General features: G+C 39.6%; 1 protein-coding gene across 1 annotated transcript in view; it reads right to left on the reverse strand.

Annotated features, from left to right (window-relative positions):
- LOC126106895 (sortilin-related receptor-like) overlaps nucleotides 1–20,268 on the reverse strand; it is a 193,742-nt gene that overhangs the window by 159,956 nt on the left and 13,518 nt on the right. Inside the window, exons 2-4 of the mRNA XM_049913310.1 lie at nucleotides 13,739–13,987; nucleotides 8,424–8,591; nucleotides 2,358–2,603 (exon numbers count right to left, since the gene is read on the reverse strand). Coding sequence (XP_049769267.1) covers nucleotides 2,358–2,603; nucleotides 8,424–8,591; nucleotides 13,739–13,987 — 663 coding nt within the window. The remainder of the gene's footprint in view (nucleotides 1–2,357; nucleotides 2,604–8,423; nucleotides 8,592–13,738; nucleotides 13,988–20,268) is intronic.

The following is a 20,268-nucleotide window of genomic DNA, read 5'->3' on the forward strand; positions in this document are numbered from 1 at the left end:
TGATGTTTTTCCACAGTCCAGTTAACGAAAGAAGTGCTACTGTGTCTTCTGCGCCACCTTCGTGAGCTGTGTTCCCTCGAGGGATGTTCCTTGACTGCATCTCCACAAAGTCTGATGCTGGGCACCCAGTTCCCCCCCCCCCCCCCCCCAGCCCCCACCTACTCTATCACCACCTGGATTATTGTGTGCAGAGTAGTGTACTTTAGTGCAGTGAAGTTCAGTGAGTGTCATAATACAAGGCATGTTATTACCATTCTACGCCTGTTCGTTTTGGCTGACCTTTACCATCAAGCACGTCACTGAAATAAGTCTTCTTTTCAACCGTACTTGCTCCTTTGACCTCCAGATGAGCCTATCACACACTCAAGCTTTGCCCCTTCTTTCCCTTGGATACATAAGACTTGTGTACGGATATCATGCAGCAAATCCCTTTGTCCTCCTTCTCAACACTTGTCACTTGCCTTCTCGCACCACCAGATGACTTTGAACAAAGTATTAAAAAGTGCATTATAGTCTGCACTGTTCAAAGACTCGCCACAAGCAAAGGACCCCCCCCCCCCCCTCCCCTCCTCGATCAAGAGCTTGTAACCCGTTAAATTTTGTTGCAGTAGTTAGCTTTTAGGAAAAAAATAATAATATCATCTCACAAACCAACACATGTATCTCTTTCAGTAGCCTCATTATTTATTGTTGTCCTCATTAATTTGCATGTCTCTATGAAAATGTTTGATCTTAGGAGTACAGAATGGAACCTTTAAATCATTCCTTCAGTATCTTAAACTTTTATTATCGAGTTCACTGTATGAGAATCACTTGTCGAGAAAGTTGCAAAGTAACTGTGAATAGCTCAGACTGTAAGGCTCTAAATTTAACATCACAAACTGCCATTAAAACATTTACCTTTTCTTATGAGTAGAAGTGTGGTTTATTTTGTAAGCTGTGTGTTTATCTTTGATTTTTAGACACCAGCTGTTTTACTACAGGAATGGGAGTAAACTGTTTGTTTTCTTCAGTTTTTCCCCTATCAGGAACTCTATCTCTGGCATGAGCTGACAGCTCAGATAAAATAACAGAACTGCCTCATTGATCAAAACAGCAAAAGTGGCAGGAAAGAAAAGAAAGTACACAGACATTACTCACTGATGCACATATGAACTGAATGTCTTAATTGTTCACCCGGCTGCAGTGGTATCACATTTATTCAAAAGAAGGTACATTACACACTGAAACTACAAGAATCTACAGCAATCCTTATAGAAAAGTGGCATAAATGAAATGATGTATGAAATCACAGGAAGCTCAAAACACGCAAACAGGCTATAATACACAAGCAACCTCATCAATGACTTTCAAGTAACTGCAGCAAATTACTAGTGGTATGGACACCACTCGACAGTACCAAACTGTAACACACTCTCAGTGAACAGTGATCAAAATATTGTTTTACTTGTTCTTACAGTAGCTAGACATCTAAAATTAAAGGAGAAATAAATAGCAATTGCTACAATTTGTATGACATATGAGATCCCTATAAGCAAACATTTTCGTTTGCTCATTATTTGTTTGAGGTGACCTCTGTGCTGCATATTTTCTACTTGTTAGTTTGAAGCTATTTCATTTATAGGTACAAATAAAAATCAAATGCCTTATAAAATGATTTGTCTAAAAATAATACATGAAACAGATTAGATAAACACTTGACACACCTCATTTGTTGTACAAGATTTCCAGCATTGTTGAAAGGTCCATCATATGTTTCTCCAATCTGTTTTATTTCTTACTTTCAAACAAATAATTTCATAAAACATTCGAGTGATTTTTTCTCTCTTTCGTCCTTTCAAGTTTTGTTCAGAATACATGATCTTATTGACACCTCCTTGCTTTCCTAGTGTCTTCTGTTCTCTAAATGTCCTGAATTTAGTACTTGATTTGAATGAAACCATTCTGATACTTAAATATCAGAGTAATGTAACTTTTTATATACAAAATAGACGGACCTTGAAGAAATGAACTTTTTGACATTTCACTTATATAGGTATCAGCAGTTGTTCATGCAATATTTCAAATCAATAATTAAGATTTTCTTAATTACCCTGATTACTTTCAAGGAATTAAATAAGTTTTTGTGAAACTAGGTCACATGCTGTTCCACTCTATATGCCTGATATACGTTTTAAATGACAGTCAACAAATAAAATGGAAAAAAATTAAGCTGAGATGATGTGCTGTTCAACTTTCAATAATTGCGTTCTATGTACTTTGTGATGTTAGATTAAAATGATCAGCACTTTCTATTGTACAAATCTTTGCAGAATTATATTTATCATGTATGTAGTAAGAAGCAGAAATTCACTTACGTTTACACGCCTCGTGGCAAAAGCAAAGTCTCCCTTGATCTGAAAATCCAGAACGTCCCGTATGACAATGCTGCTGTTATCATTTAAGAACAGGGACTTTGACGATATGACCGTGGACTCTCCGGATGGTTCCTGCCTCTCTACGTACAGCAGTGGAGGATCAGCCCAAGGGCCCGACCAGTAGAACGTCCTCACTCGTTGTTGCACTTGAGTAAAACTAACTCCAAAATCTGTTGTCACCCACAGCTGAAAAAAAAACATCATGCACATGAAGAAATTCTGGACATCAGAAACATCATGCACATGAAAAAATCCTGGACATCAAAAACAGCATGAATTACACAGCTTTTGGAGTTTCTGCATAAAAATAAGGGTAAATAGTTTTCAATTGATTTATTGCGCTGTTATGTTGCAATCTATTTGAGTAGCACAAAACGAATTTTGAGTCAAGCCACTCAAAGCACTCAACATACCACTCAAATTGCCACTTCAATGACAAACTGTTGAGTAAGATCTTAAATCTTCAAATACATGAAACTTTTCTCAGGTAAAACAAATAATCTGAAAAATTAAGGAAATTTCACAAAGAATTTCAGAAGCGGCACAGTGATCAAAGGAAAACGAAGGTCATTATGTAGTATGTGTTGTTAGATATCTCTAATATCTCTATTTAATGCAAGGCAAATGAGGATATAATAAAGGATCTCTCAATTGTAAATTTACAAAGGAATCACACTATAAATAAAGTTCTGAGGATCACAGCTTGCAGAGGAGTCTAACAACAGAAGCATACAGCCACCAGGTCACCAATTTTACCCATGTTTCACACAGTTGTAGTACACACTTAGCTGCAACAAGCACCACTCTAGAATGATTCACTTCTCAAGCATATCCAAGAAAGAGGAGGTCAAAGTTTCAAGAGCCTGTCGAGTACAACACCAGTGCAGCATCTGCACAACTCACTAAGGCAGTGAACTATAAGTCTGACAGTACTGTGCTCCACTCTCTCTCTCCTCCATCCCCCTCCTCTGATAATAATCTTCCCCAAACAACTGTCTTTCTACAGGGAATCATGAATCTTTGGATTTATTTATTTACTAATTTTGTAGTTTGTAAGCACATTATTAAACAACAAACAAACAATGGCACAAAATTTACAGAACAGACATTTAAATTATTAATATAAAACATCTGTGCCATTCACTGACATCAGGTAATCCTGGGAAGTTCCACAATATGACCTGCTGGGACATTCCACAACACTGCAGTGAATGGTTTGCCTGACTGCTCCATAGTCGCATTTTGGATGATGATGATGACTATGATGATGATGATGATGATGATGATGATGATGATGATGATGATGATGATGACTGGTTTGTGGGGCACTCAACTGCACAGTTAACAGCACCCGTAGAAATTCCAAACCTGTGCTCAGGCCAATCTCACTACTTTCATGAATGATGATAAAATGATGAGGGCAACACAAACACCCAGTCATCTCGAGGCAGGTGAAAATCCCTGACCACGTCAGGAATCGAACCCGGGACCCCATGCTCGGGAAGCGAAACGCGACCGTGAGACCAAGACTGCGGATGCATTTTGGAGATGGAACCTAACCCAATCTAAAGAGTCCATGCTCCTGGCACTATGGTGCATATTCTCCTAACCATCATATATACTTTGTGCGATTGGTGAAAGGCAAGAGGGTTGGGTTGGGAGAGGAGACCAGACAACGAGGTCATCGGTCTCATCAGATTATGGAAGGACAAGGAAGGAAGTCGGCCGTGCCCTTTCAAAGGAACCATCCCAGCATTTGCCTGCAGCAATTTAGGGAAATCACAGAAAACCTAAACCGGGATGGCCAGAAGCAGGATTGAACCGTTGTCCTCCCGAAAGCGAGTCCAGAAAGGCAGTAGGTTTCCTTCCTACGCTGGTAAGATCTGGCAGTGTGAAGGGCAAGTCGGTTAATTTGAGCTGCAGCACGAGTGCAGTTCCACGCCTGTATTCACGTGTGGTTCTCTTGATCGAAGAAAGTTTCTTTCTAGTATAACCACATCTGGATGGGTAGGAGTTACAGGTTTCCTCGTACGCTATTAAACACACGGAGAAGAGCTACTTCCAGGGGGTGTAATGTGGCTCAATATGGGCAGCCATTTGACGGGGCTGGGCCAATCCATATAAAGTGGTCCAGTGATGGTTGCTTGACCATTTTTAAATATTTTAATTTTTTTTATATGTGATTGCCCTATATATGAGAAGTTCAAATCAGTTTTCTAAAATAATTTATCTTGCACCTTTACTGGATGGTGGCCATTTTTATTTGTAGGCACACGGCGATTTTTCAATCTGGAGACATTAGCGAAAATTTGAATATCTCTGCACTGGGTTAAGTTACAACATTGCAATTGCCATGTTTGTTTTTAGAAAAGTGTCATCTACAACATTGTCTATTACACAAAATACCCTAAATTCAAAAATAACCAGTCAAAATGACCTCCAAAGTTTGATATCCAAATTTTCAAAAATCTACTTTTTAGGCCCAAAAATAACAAACAAGGAGTGATTTATGAGAGTATTTTTTTTTGTACAATTAGATATCATACACTACTAGCCTCATATAGAACAAGAAGGCTTATAAATTTTTCTTTAATTTTTTATGAATTTTTGAAATTTGAAAATTTTCATTTTTTTGTAAAGTTTGGGAATAGTTATCTCAGGTGGGACTGAATATCAAAATATGATTTTTGCACAGTTTGTGCACCTATACGATAGCAACATACTGTAAAAATTTCAACATTGATATCTGACAGTGAACAAAGATACGAATTTTTAAAAGTAAGGAGATAATACATATTACTCTACAACTGATCTTATGGCTCTTGCCTATTTAAATGGTTTATTGTTTCACTGTAATAAAATTTAATTGTGACATATATTTGGTTAACACTATCACCCAATACTCATTTAGTTTATTTATTTTTAATAATGCAATATTAAACAATAGGAGCTTTCACTTTTGTTCTATGGTAATAAAAATTGCCCATTTACGTTTAGGTTTATTGTCAATAAAGAAGTACATTACTGCTGGGTGTGGCATTGTAGAAGTACATTACTGCTGGGTGTGGCATTGTAGAAGTACATTACTGCTGGGTGTGGCATTGTAGAAGTACATTACTGCTGGGTGTGGCATTGTAGAAGTACATTACTGCTGGGTGTGGCATTGTAGAAGTACATTATTGCTGGGTGTGGCATTGTAGAAGGGACATGGGGGATAGGCTACAACTCTGTTTCACTCTCTCACGCTTGCCTTTGACGCCTTTCAATTCTCTTACTGCACTCTGGTTTTTGTACAAACGGTATGTAACTTTTGCTCCATGTATTTTATCCCTGCTACCTTCAGAATTTCACAGGGTGTATACCAATGAACACTGTCATATGCTTTCTCTAATCTACAGATGCTATAAATGTAAGTTTGCCTCTATTTAACATATCTTCTAAAATCAGGCACAGGGTCAGTATTGTCTCATGTGTTCCTACACTTCTTCAAATCCCAAACTGTCCGTCTTCACAGTTGGCTTCTACCTGCTAATTTCAATAATATTCATTATTATACCTAGATTACACCTAGTCACAAATGTACCACTATAATTATTGTTGTTGTTACTATGGTGCCCAGGGGTACAAGCCGCAACATGCATGATGGCTGTAATGTGCCTGTCAATGGATTGCAATGCTCACACAGTCCATAGCAGCCACTTGGAATTTTCAAATATACCTCCAAACTGCCAGGAGAGGTACTGATAGCTATAGACCACTGGGCAACTGGCCAGGCAACAGCAAACTGCAAGACCACACTTTTTCTCTTCCTGGAGAGTAGCTACGTAAGGAAAGCCAGGGACCATTGCGGATAGTTCCCGTCGACAACAGCTGGCTGATTTGTGAACTGAATGCTCGCAGTCCCTCGATTCTGCTCCCGTCGATGTGTCATCTGTGACTAGAGTCTAACAATGAGAAGCAGGCTTCTGCATTGTAAAACAGCTCTCTCCAGGTACTTGTCATTTCAGTGTTTAGTTCCAGCTCTAGTGAGTTACTTGGAGCCAAATCCACACAACAGTATTTTGTTTAGAACCGCAGAAGAGGCGGAGTTAATTTGTGACTATAATTGTGATGAACTGTTTTTTGGTTTTTGGGATTCTCTTTGATTTAGGAAAAAAAATACTGGTTTTGCAGTTATTAAGGTTCCTTTCTAAACAAACATCATTCCTTGTAGCAGTACAAGTGTTTGGGAGAAGATGATTGGGTACAGGAAGGGGGAGAGGCAGAAGAATTAAATTATATTATATCCAAGCTTTCAGTCTGTGCAGATATCGCTGCTCAGTGGCTGGTGCTCTCGTGCAGTAATTCAATAGACTCACAAAACTGTGAACCAGTTTCTCAAATATGCAGGAGAAACACCTGGTACTACACCAGAATTTCTTACTTCCAGCTATGGATCACAACTGTGCAAAAGTGAGCAAAATCAGTGGTCCATTGAACATACACTTCCCTCGTCACCCGTGTATCGACAGAAGAGTGTTGCTTACGTGCCAATGTGACAGAACAGCTGAAAGGCCAGCGTGGCAACAGACAGGCACTACTTGTATAGGATGATAGTGAAAAGGCCCGAGAGCTCTATCTACACTCACTTTTTACACCACATAAACAAAAATTGTAGAATGACACCTGCCTCAGTGGCAGAGTGCTGCTGTTACAAAACTTTACCAGACAGGAACTCAAATTTTAGCCGTTTTCCCTTCTGCATACAACATTCTTATCAACTGAGGTATACTGATATGCTCTCATTGTGAAGACACTTAAGTTGGTCAGTGCCTTTCTTGAATTGTTACAAGAAGAGTATTTCCCACCAAAAGCAACTGCATGGATTTCAGTTGAGGTCTGTTGCAGTTATCATCATTCAGTGAGGCTCACAAAAAGTGAACTGCCCATTAATGACTGAAGTAACAGAAGCAATGAGAGGACAAATAAACAAGATGTACTTAGGATAAAAACTAACCGTGAACATTTACAATAAGAAGAATCTTTCAATCAATGAAAAAGTGGGACATTGCCAGACAGTAATCAACCCCGAAAACTTATCTCGGCAGGAAATCTGGACCTCATAAGAAAAGTGTTACTTAAGAGGCCAGAACTTTTGGAACATGATTCTCTGGAGGATAGTACAGCCTCTAAGAGGAGGAGACACTCAATAGAGAAGACAACTGAATTGAAAAGTGTATCCCAGATAGACACATTCCCTGACACTGCCAGAAAAAGACAGAGCACATTCTTCGGACACATCCTTAGTATGAACCGAGGGAGTTTGAGGAGGTTGATACATCAGATAACACAGTCTCTTGTGAACAAGAGACCCAAAGTACGCTAGATCTGAGAGGTACAAAGGGGTCTGGAAGAAATATGAATAGAGGAAAAAGAGATTTCTAACAGGGTTACTTCCAAATTCAAGCTGTCATGCGTTTCCATGACAAAATTACACACAAGGCAAAAGCATTGTGGAAGAAGGGTGAAGGAAGTTGCAAAGTATGAGAATGAAAGAATATTGAACAAGCACAAATACCAGCAGAAATAGAAGATAACTGAATTAACATGGTCTCAGATAGCCAAAATGAAAAGTAGTAGTAGATTACTTTGGGCAGAAAAGTTTTATGATGTGAAGTAAATTTCTTGTCAATGAAATTTTCACACTATTTAATCATTTTACACAAAAGACTGTACAGGAAAGACTGTACAGGAAACTTTAGCATTCACTATATCGGTTGAGCAATAGCACACTCCTCAATGTACTAGCCACAATATACTTTGCTGTGGTCTGCGCATTAACAAAAGACCGAGCAAGAATGATACCTATCATTCAGGAGCACACATTTAGCACAAGAGTTAATGCAAATATTTACAGAAACTCAAAGCATTCCAGCAAAAAAATTAATCACAACACACTAACAACTACCTGTAACCAATATTTAGTACCCCAGAAAACAAACAGAGCTGCAATGACAATATACTCACCCCACGATCTTGATGTTCTCTGTCAAGAATCAAAAATACCCGGGGATCAGAGTCACTGAAGAGAACGTCAGATGGCGTGAATGATATATTAGTATAGGACACACGTATGCTGTGTCCATCGTTTAAAGTTGAGTACACCAGTCTGTTAGCAAGGTCCGTGAATACAGTCTGTAAAAGAAGCATTAAATACAGTGTATTGTAAGTATTCTAATACACAAAAATTAAAACATAGTGAAACTGACAGATAAAAATGTGAATACCTAGCCTCAACCCCCAGACACATTTTCTGTGATGATCAGTTTTTGCACTGTGCACCTGGAATCAGCCCAAACAAATACTGCTCATCAAGTCTGTCACATGACACCCAGTGTTGAAGCATCTGTTTATTTCTCATTACAAAATTATTTTTAATGCAGATATTTACGTGCCCATTTGATACAGCGGACCCAAATTAGTCTAGTGCATTACCAGGGTCAGTACAACACTTCAGCAGTGACCCGTATGCCACCCTTCCCTGCACTGACTGCTACTGAGATGCAGCAGCATCATTCAGTAGCTGCTGGAGTACTGGCTATCAGTATCACACAAGACTAATTTGGTACTGCTCCATCAAATGGGCACATAAAATTCCACTTCACAAATAATTTTAATTGCAATAGGAAATGAACCAATGCTTTGCACTGACACAAGGTGTGGTGTCACCACCAGACACCACACTTGCTAGGTGGTAGCTTTAAATCGGCCGCGGTCCATTAGTACATGTCGGACCCGCGTGTCGCCACTGTCGGTAATTGCAGACCGAGCACCACCACACGGCAGGTCTAGAGAGACTGACTAGCACTCGCCCCAGTTGTACGGACGACTTTGCTAGCGACTACAATGACGAAGCCTTTCTCTCATTTTGCCGAGAGATAGTTAGAATAGCCTTCAGCTTAGTCCATGGCTACGACCTAGCAAGGCGCCATTAACCATTTCTAGAGAGAGTCTCACTTGTATCATCAAGAATGCTGTATACAAATGATGGATTAAAGTAAAGTATTCCAGCAGCTACGCACTTTTCTTTATAGCATTCATTATGTATCCTGTTTCAGACCTAAAGCAAGCCTGCGTGTGTAAACGCGTGCCTTTCGGTTACCCGCCACTGTCGACTGGCTGTCTTGTCAGTCCACTACACAAGGCATTAAATGAAACGTGTTATCAGTAGTACTTGTCTGGGCAAGTTCCACCTACATACCGCAAAAATGAAATTGCAAGTATCTGCCAATACCCCAGAGAGATGCACCTGATGACTCTTAGGAGAGAGATCTGGCATGGGTGACTGTAGTGTTGCATGTTTTAATTACAAGGAGAAAACAGCAAGTGCCAGAAACTTTGTTCAGTGGAAGAGGAGGCAAAATAAGCAAATGCACGTCTAAGCTTAATTGCAGATACTCAACCATTTGTGAGAAAACAAGTGTCAAAGTTTTCGACATAATTTAGACACCTTTTAGTGCACAAGCAGCTCAGCCCAGCTAAATATTTACCACATTGGCAATAATTTTGCAGCAAACCACGTATAACACACCAGTTTTCCAAAAACTGGCACTCGCTATTCATTATGAATCGAGACAATACAGGAATTTCACTGAGAACAACTTCAAATAATTTTTTCTGTTCACTAATTTCTTTTTCTTCTTTTTAATTCATTTACTGGACATAAAATTATTTGATGAATAAGGCCAACATTATACCAATATACATTGAAAACCATTTGTGTAGTAATCTTTTACAGACATGGGCAGATGTATAAAAAAATAAATAAATAAATAAATAGAAACAATAATTAGGTTTCAGACATTGGACACAAAACTGAAATGCTGCAATGCCAGCCATTACACCATCAGTTAAGGTGAGAGAATCTCACACTAGTAGGTATCTAAATTACATCTAAAACTTCTATGTTCATTTTTTTAGAAACAGCCAAACATCTACAAATAAGGCAAGACGTTTTCACTCATGCTGGCTCCTCTTCCACTGAGTGAAGTTTACAGAAAATCTGATTATGCCACTTGCCGTGTTCTCCTTGCGGACAATGCTGGTACCACTCTTCATTTGTCATGGGAACACAATAGGTCCTGTTTAACAGCTGGCTGGAAGCTATCATAGATCAACAAGAAAGAGGATACTTTCATAGCAGTAGGTTGAATTTACTGTGTGAAATCCTGGTATAAACATAGCCACAGAGTGCACATCTTATTCAAGAAACTTTAGCCATAATCCCGCAAGTTCACAAGATAATTTTGTGCACATGATACACATCAAAACTACAACACAAAGTAATGTTAGATGTATATAATCCCTGAAACTAAGTGAATTGTCATCACTGTTTGAACTGTTAGGCAACTACGGATTAGTTTTTTCTCACATTACATTCAATGCCTTAGCTCACAACACCACCCTTGTCACCTTCCAATGTAATCTAGACCTACAATTATGGTAAAAATTAATCCTGTGATCACAGCCTTCATTCCAAAATACTGATAAAGATAAAAACAATGGCAATTGAAGCAACCGCTGAAAACCATAGACTGCCAAAGGTTGTTAAATTTAGTGGAAGAAGTTGAAGTTTCACTTTCAGATTTATGTTTCATTAGTGGCCAGTTCTGACCCTTGGTCATTCTCATATGCAGCTGTATATATATATATATATATATATATAATAGAGGGAAACATTCCACGTGGGAAAAATATATTCAAAAAGAAAGATGATGAGACTTACCGAACAAAAGCGCTGGCAGGTCGATAGACACACAAACAAACACAAACATACACACAAAATTCTAGCTTTCGCAACCAACGGTTGCCTCGTCAGGAAAGAGGGAAGGAGAAGGAAAGACAAAAGGATATGGGTTTTAAGGGAGGAAAGAGGTTTTAGGTAGGGTGGCAGGTGATCAGCGTGAAAGGAAGTGCTCCATCGCAGTGAGGCCCTGCACACTTCCTTATACACAAATATCCCGCACGTCCAGGGCCTCGCTGCAATGGAGCTCTTCCTTTCACGCCGATCACCTGCCACCCTACCTAAAACCTCTTTCCTCATTACCTTAGCCAGCTTCATCCTGACCCACAACTTCTTCACTTTTGAAGACCAGACATACCAACAATTAAAGGGAACAGCCATGGGTACCAGGATGGCCCCTTCGTATGCCAACCTATTCATGGGTCGCTTAGAGGAAACCTTCTTGGTTACCCAGGCCTGCCAACCCAAAGTTTGGTACAGATTTATTGATGTCATCTTCATGATCTGGACTCACAGTGAAGAAGTACTCCAGAATTTCCTCTCCAACCTCAACTCCTTTGGTTCCATCAGATTCACCTGGTCCTACTCCAAATCCCATGCCACTTTCCTTGATGTTGACCTTCACCTGTCCAATGGCCAGCTTCACACGTCCGTCCACATCAAACCCACCAACAAGCAACAGTACCTCCATTACGACAGCTGCCACCCATTCCACATCAAACAGTCCCTTCCCTACAGCCTAGGTCTTCATGGCAAACGAATCTGCTCCAGTCCGGAATCCCTGAAGCATTACACCAACAACCTGACAACAGCTTTCGCATCCCACAACTACCCTCCCGACCTGGTACAGAAGCAAATAACCAGAGCCACTTCCTCATCCTCTCAAACCCAGAACCTCCCACAGAAGAACCACAAAAGTGCCCCAGTGGTGACAGGATACTTTCCGGGACTGGATCAGATTCTGAATGTGGCTCTCCAGCAGGGATACGACTTCCTCAAATCCTGCCCTGAAATGAGATCCATCCTTCACAAAATCCTCCCCACTCCACCAAGAGTGTCTTTCCGGCGTCCACCTAACCTTCGTAACCTCTTAGTTCATCCCTATGAAATCCCCAAACCACCTTCCCTACCCTCTGGCTCCTACCCTTGTAACTGCCCCCGGTGTAAAACCTGTCCCATGCACCCTCCCACCACCACCTAATCCAGTCCCGTAACCCGGAAGGTGTACACAATCAAAGGCAGAGCCACGTGTGAAAGCACCCACGTGATCTACCAACTGACCTGCCTACACTGTGATGCATTCTATGTGGGAATGACCAGCAACAAACTGTCCATTCGCATGAATGGACACAGGCAGACAGTGTTTGTTGGTAATGAGGATCACCCTGTGGCTAAACATGCCTTGGTGCACGGCCAGCACATCTTGGCGCAGTGTTACACTGTCCGGGTTATCTGGATACTTCCCACCAACACCAACCTATCTGAACTCCGGAGATGGGAACTTGCTCTTCAATATATCCTCTCTTCCCGTTATCCACCAGGCCTCAATCTCCGCTAATTTAAAGTTGCCGCCACTCATACCTCACCTGTCATTCAACAACATCTTTGCCTCTGCACTTCCGCCTCAACTGACATCTCTGCCCAAACTCTTTGTCTTTAAATATGTCTTCTTGTGTCTGTATATGTGTGGATGGATATGCGTGTGTGTCCGAGTGTATACCCGTCCCTTTTTCCCCTAAGGTAAGTGTTTCCGCTCCCGGGACTGGAATGACTCCTTACCCTCTCCCTTAAAACCCACATCCTTTCGTCTTTCCCTCTCCTTCCCTCTTTCCTGATGAGGCAACAGTTTGTTGCAAAAGCTTGAATTTTGTGTGTATGTTTGTGTTCGTTTGTGTGTCTGTCGACCTGCCAGCACTTTCATTTGGTAAGTCACATCATCTTTGTTTTGAGGTATATTTTTCCTACGTGGAATGTTTCCTTCTATTATATATAAAAATCAATAAGTTACACGATACACAATTTACAAATGCTGTTGTTAGTATTTCCATATATGTCAGCTATGCAAGGAAATGTTGCCTGTTCATGTGGAAACCAACTCCTGTTATACGGTAACCATACAACATTTTAGAAAACTTTTATTTTACTGATGTGTGCTACTATTTGCATTTAAAAAATGCTCACAGATGAAAAATAGCAGGTAATCCTAAATGTATGTTGATGTAAAAGTTGTGTTCATTCCAAGAGATTACTCAGCATACAGAGGATTTGATTTTTACCAGAAGATACATTAAGGCTTTAGAAGCAAATATGAGGAAACTAATCACTGAAGGAAGAATAGTTTTTCAATTTATGTATTCAAAATACATCTCCTCTTTTTGCCTACCATTGGTTGCCAACAATCATCCTTGCACTGGCAACACAGGACTGTCATGCTGTGAACTAGTGTATTGCACGCGGAAAGTTAGTACTATCACTTTTCTATTCTTTAGGCCACACAGATTTATATATATATTTCAGAAATAGATATTTATCTACTTACATATGAAACAAAATGTGGGTGATTGTAAAATTTGTCCAAGGTTGGATACACTATCCTTCCGGCATCAACGCGAAACTTCTCCGTCTCGTTCACGAAACTGTCTCCGTAATCATACGAAATGTATACTGAAGAAGGTCGGGCCCTCGTGTACAGTCCAGGTGGGTCCTTGGCCAGACAGATGATGACATCCGACCCTTCGCCAGCCCAGTGGACCATCAGCTGCCCGTGACTGTCATTTAGCTCCACAACCTGCAACATAAATTTCAATGCGTATTTATGTGACTGGTCAGAAATAAACACAATACAATGAACCAACTCATTATTGCCAGTATCTTAAGTATTAAAGTAAGGTGACTTAAATACGATACAAAAATCACAAAATTTATGTCTTTTTGAAAGGGAAAAAAAAATTACGGTTTGGTGAAAAATTGTAAATATTAGAGAGTGTAAGCTGCTTTAAAATGAAACTGTGTTTAATTTCTTAAAGTTACAAATGTAGATGAGACAAAATAAAAACAATTTATAACTTTTTGAACTGAAATTCTTAAATATGACACACTTGTGATATTGTTATGTACACTGAAAGGCCTGAGGTCTTAAAAATGATATAGAGAACACACAAAATGATATGTACGTATAGCTGGGGTTTTTGTGTGGGGGATATTTCTATGGTATTTATGGCATGAAACTTAAAGTCAGAGTGAACTACAGAAAATTATTTATTTGTTTTTCCTATTTTAATATATTATAGTGTCAATCAGGAATGGGTAGGAACTGTTTTCAATTATACATAATACATTGACACTAATACAAAACTAAGAGATACACAGAAGAGAAGCACTGTCTGTTTTTTATTAATCTCAACAGAACCATCAAAGACACGAAGCAGATGTCTCATTAGATGTTTCCCACTTCCTTACTAGGTATTTCTCACCCCAGTAGCAACAAGAGGAATTGGCAATTTCCATATCACATCACTTTTATTAGTAAGAGAAATTTCTTTTACATTCAATGTGAGAACTACTTTGACCTTGTCCACAAGGCCTTAGAACCATAACTTGTAGGTCATTTCCAGTGATTTCCTCTTTCTTCCTCTACATTTAGCCAACATATGGTCTCCTCCATCTACGTGTATCAGATCTGTCATTTAAAATAGGATCTAGTGTGGATTCTCCCAAGGGATCAATATGATACACGGTGTCACTCTTTGAAGAGATATCAGAACCAGTCTCCTCAGTTTCCTTTACTTTTTCTGTACTTGTCATACCTTAGCTTACTGACTCTTCTGCTTTTGGCCTACACTCTTTTTTTGGAGGGGGGCTTTTCTTTCTCAGCAATGATTTTACTAGCAGAGATGTCTTGTGTTGCTGGCATATGGGAAGAGCGGCAACCAGCAGTGCACTACTGTGTCGCTAGATGCTGACCTGTAGGTGACAGTGTATTACTTGTAGGGATCCAGTGTATCATATTTTGGAAAGGCACATACCGTATTTAAGGATCATTGTGTATTTAACGAATATGATAAGTACACACTCGATATTTTCTTAAACGTGGCGAATGTTCTAGAACCGCACGCACATTAATTTCTGATCTGAAAGTGCCGTCTGTCAAAGTTACTTTTGCCACCAAAGTGAAGTTTCCAACTTAAGAACACATAATGACTAACCATTCCTAAACAATGGCAAAACAACTAACAGACTGCATGTGAAATTTTTTGTAAAGTTTCACCTGTTTCAATATTAGGATACCTTGCCCCCAAACGTCACAGACTCTCTACGTAGAAGGGAAATAAAACTGCCAGTAATCACAGACCTAGGGCAAATGTAAAGAGGTACCTCGAACAGAATGACCTCCTTCCTCCATGCCACCCAGTACAGATTCCAAGGATATCAATCACATGAACCTCAACTTGCACTTTTCTTAGGCGACATACTGAAAACCGCAGATCGAGGCAGTCAAGTAGAAGCAGTATTCCTCGATATTCGAGAAGCATTTGACCTGGTATTACATCTACACTCATTATCAAAAATATAACTGTATGGCAGTATCTAGTGAAATTTATGACTGGGTTGAGGATATTTTGGTAGGGAGGTTACAGCACGTTACCATATCCTGGATGGAGATTCATCAACAGTTACAGATGTAACTTCAGGTGTGCTCAGGGAAATGTGTTGGGACCCTTGCTGTTCATTTTGCATGTTAATAACCCTGTGAACAATATTAACAGTAACCTTAAGACTCTTCACAGATGATGCAGTTATCCATAATGAAGCACTGTATGAAAGAAGAACATCAACTGTCAAGAATTCTCATCTAATTAAGGGTCAGTAGTTTTATTTTATCCTGATGATAATTATCTTTTGAATAAATGTTGCAATCCATGAAAAAGATGTGACTTAAAAAGCATATATCCCACCTCGACATATTTATTTGTATTGCTGTGCAATTGTAAAAGAATCAAGTAAAGATGAGCAAATGCCAGAAATGTTCTAGGATATGCGCCTGGACAAGAAAGAGCTCCACGGCAGATTTCCCTTCGTACGGATGCCATTAGGAAGTGCTTTGGCAATGCTGGAGAATGATTTTGATAGAAATATAGCACACTCATCATTCCTTATCTACAATCTGGTGTCATATTCCATTAACAAATAAACATCACCACGAGCTGCCTTTTAACTCAGAGGATCACGAACATATGTGAGGAGTATTTAAAAAAAAATGGATCTCAGAGTGTGCCTGGAACCTAAACCAAGAGCATTAAGAAAATTAATATCCAACAATATATTTTATGATTTAATACTTAATCTTCAGATATATATAATATACAAGACTTGGTATGTCATCATTGTGTTATGAAAGGGCACACTGTTTTCTACTGCTAGACAAACACAAACACACAAAAACACTTATGCTGTTGGAGTTGATATCTGCAGTGAAGTTATTAAGCAACTGAAAACTGTCTCCGGTCATGATGACAGCAATCGAAAAGTACCTGAAGATAAGTACCACGTGCATGTCAGTTTACAACCTCAAGATGTAAGCAATAGAGTCAAATAGTGGATCATGTACAAAACACCAAGAAAGAGATAGTACCTGAAAATGAGCTATTAAACCATGGACAGCATCATATGATGAAACTTTATTTTATACAGTCACGTGGTAGGTCTAATTTCAAAATGTGTACTTTGAACTAAATCAAAATTTCACTGTCCGCATGTAGACAGTCTCATTGTTTGGTCATACAATGAAGAAAATCTGTTCGAACTAGTGCAAAATCTCATTAGTACACACAAGGACATAAAAGTTGCCATCTACTGTTCTGATAAAGCAAAATCAGGAAGTAACATGGGGGACTTCCCTCTGCAGGATGAAAACTTTTATATGCTTGTATACAAACACCAACAGGTGGCATCACTTGGACAGCAGACTACTACACTCATCATTCAATTCTGCAATGAAGTATCTAATGCTGGAGAGGGAGGAAGAGGCAGCAGAAGACATGAAGTGTCTTAACTTGTTTGTAGGGCAAAAAATTTAAAATATTGCCAGGACTACAGACAAACACAACATAAAGATAAAATTCTATTCAAGTAAAAAAAAGGGGGGGGGGGGGGGGGGGAAATGCAATGGGCTTTCCGAAGGACCCACTAGGATCCAGGATAACTGGGAGTTACAGGAGCAGCTCAAAGTGCACACCATAGTCCAACAGCTAAATGCAGTTGCACAAGATGGCCAGGTGGTTGGGAATATTTTAGACACTCTGTTAAAAAACAATCTTTCGAACACTTTCTCAACGTGAGTTCTCACAGTGGCATACGTACCTGGTGGTACCTGTAAACATCAGCATCATGTCACTTTTCCCAGTATTGCTGAGTATGTTAATATCACACCATGGAAAATTCAGGATGGAATGTAACGATACCAGAGAAGGAAAGTTGTCACTCACCATATAGAAGATATGCTGAGTCGCATAGGCACAATAAAAACATTCACATACTCATAGCTTTCGGCCATTAAGGCCTTTGTCAGCAGTACACACACACGTCTGCAAGTTAAGAGAGAGTATATATATATATATATATATATATATATATATATATATATATATATATATATATATATATATATATATATATGTGTGTGTGTGTGTGTGTATGTTTGTGTTCGTATGTGTGTCTGTCGACCTGCCAGCACTTTCATTTGGTAAGTCACATCATCTTTGTTTTTAGGTATATATATATATTTAAAAAGAAAGATGATGAGACTTACCAAACAAAAGCGCTGGCAGGTCGATAGACACACAAACAAACACAAACATACACACAAAATCTAGCTTTCGCAACCAATGGTTGCCTCGTCAGGAAAGAGGGAAGGAGAGGGAAAGACAAAAGGATTTGGGTTTTAAGGGAGAGGGTAAGGAGTCATTCCAATCCCGGGAGCGGAAAGACTTACCTTAGGGGGAAAAAAGGACTGGTATACACTTGCACACACACACATATCCATCCTCATATACACAGACACAAGCAGACATTTGTAAAGGCAAAGAGTCTCTGCCCAAACTCTTTGCCTTTACAAATGTCTGCTTGTGTCTGTGTATATGAGGATGGATATGTGTGTGTGTGCAAGTGTATACCAGTCCTTTTTTCCCCCTAAGGTAAGTCTTTCCGCTCCCGGGATTGGAATCACTCCTTACCCTCTCCCTTAAAACCCAAATCCTTTTGTCTTTCCCTCTCCTTCCCTCTTTCCTGACGAGGCAACCATTGGTTGCGAAAGCTAGATTTTGTGTGTATGTTTGTGTTTGTTTGTGTGTCTATCGACCTGCCAGCGCTTTTGTTTGGTAAGTCTCATCATCTTTCTTTTTAAATATATTTTTCCCACGTGGAATGTTTCCCTCTATATATATATATATATATATATATATATATATATATATATATATATATATATATATATATATACTGCTGACAAAGGCCTTAATGGCCGAAAGCTTTGAGTGTGTGAATCTTTTTATTGTGCCTATCACGACTCAGCCTCTCCTCTATATGGTGAGTGGCAACTTTCCTTAATATCACACCACCTTTTCCACACCTTGTTGACAAAACTAACTACACCTATTACCCGGGTGACCAATAGGGAGCACAGGAAATGAACTGTGTGTACGGCTGTCCGACACTCTCTCGTACTCAAGTCTTCAGCCACAGTGGACAGCTTCTACTGTCTGCTTATGGCCCTGCTCACCAGCCACATGAATGTGAGCCGTCACCTCTCACATTTCCTTTTTCTTTTACTTTCATCACACTGTGCCTAGACTGGCAGTTGACCTTTGCTCCCACCCCAGAAGAGCTCTTCTGCATATATTAAAGGTTCAGCAAATTCTGCATATATTAAAGGTTCAACAAATTTCACTCCCTAACTCCAGGCCACCTCCTTTCCGATGCCTCCCTCTCCCTTTCTGCCCGGGCTCCTCTTCTATACCTGCACACAATATCATATCTCTTAGTCGCATGTGAAATGCACACAAAGAGCTCACCTCAGCCAGCCAGACAAATCAGAAGCAGCAGTGCACGCCATTAACAAAGGACACACATTGAAAGGAAGATTAGGGTTTACATAACATAGACACTGAGGTCATTAGCGACTAACACGAGTTCTGACTGGAGAAAAATGGAGAAGGTAATTGGTTGTGTATTTTTCAGAGGAACCATTCGAGAGCATGCCTCTAGTGAGTTATGGAAGCCACAAAAAACCTAAATCTGGGTGACCAAATGGTGATTTGAACTGTCGTTCTACCGATTGGTTGTCCAATATCTTATAATTGCACCACCTCACTTGGTTACTGAACAGACAATGGTACTGTAAATACCAATGTATTTTGGGAATCTCAAATCAAAGACGCAGAGGAAATAAATGTAAGCTGTGAAGTTAAATGCTGTATGTAGGACACACAAATTATATACTGTGAGTGAACTGGCAACATTGTGTTGTTTTGCTTATGTGGACCGGTTTGTTCATCCCCTCCAGGTACTCAGCCCAAGTTGCAGCTCCATACAGCCATCACATGATATTTGAGAGCACTATCAGTTAAGCTGTGCTTTTGTTGTGTGTTACGAAAATGGAACAGTAGAATTTAGAGCAATATTATGCTATCAAGTTTTGTTTTAAACCTGGGTAATCTGCAAGTGTTACCTTTGAAAAGTTGAAACAGGACTATAGGGAACAATCCTTGCCAGGAGCACAAGCTTTTCACTGGCCCAAATTATTTTTGGAAGGCCGAGATCACACTGAAGATGAACCTTGCTCAGACAGGCCTTTAACTTAAAAAACCAATGAAAACATTGAATGTGTGCATGCTTTTGTGATGTCAGACCCAAGTTTAACAATGAGGATGATGGATGACCCATTAAAAAGATGATGGGTGACCCATTAAACACTTTCACCATACATCAACTTTTGATTGAAGACTTGCACATGTAAAATGTTTGTGTCAACTGGCTGATACATCATGACAATGGCCCATGTCACATGGATAC

This window comes from Schistocerca cancellata, chromosome 10 (assembly GCF_023864275.1).
Source record: "Schistocerca cancellata isolate TAMUIC-IGC-003103 chromosome 10, iqSchCanc2.1, whole genome shotgun sequence".
Lineage (NCBI taxonomy): Eukaryota > Metazoa > Arthropoda > Insecta > Orthoptera > Acrididae > Schistocerca > Schistocerca cancellata.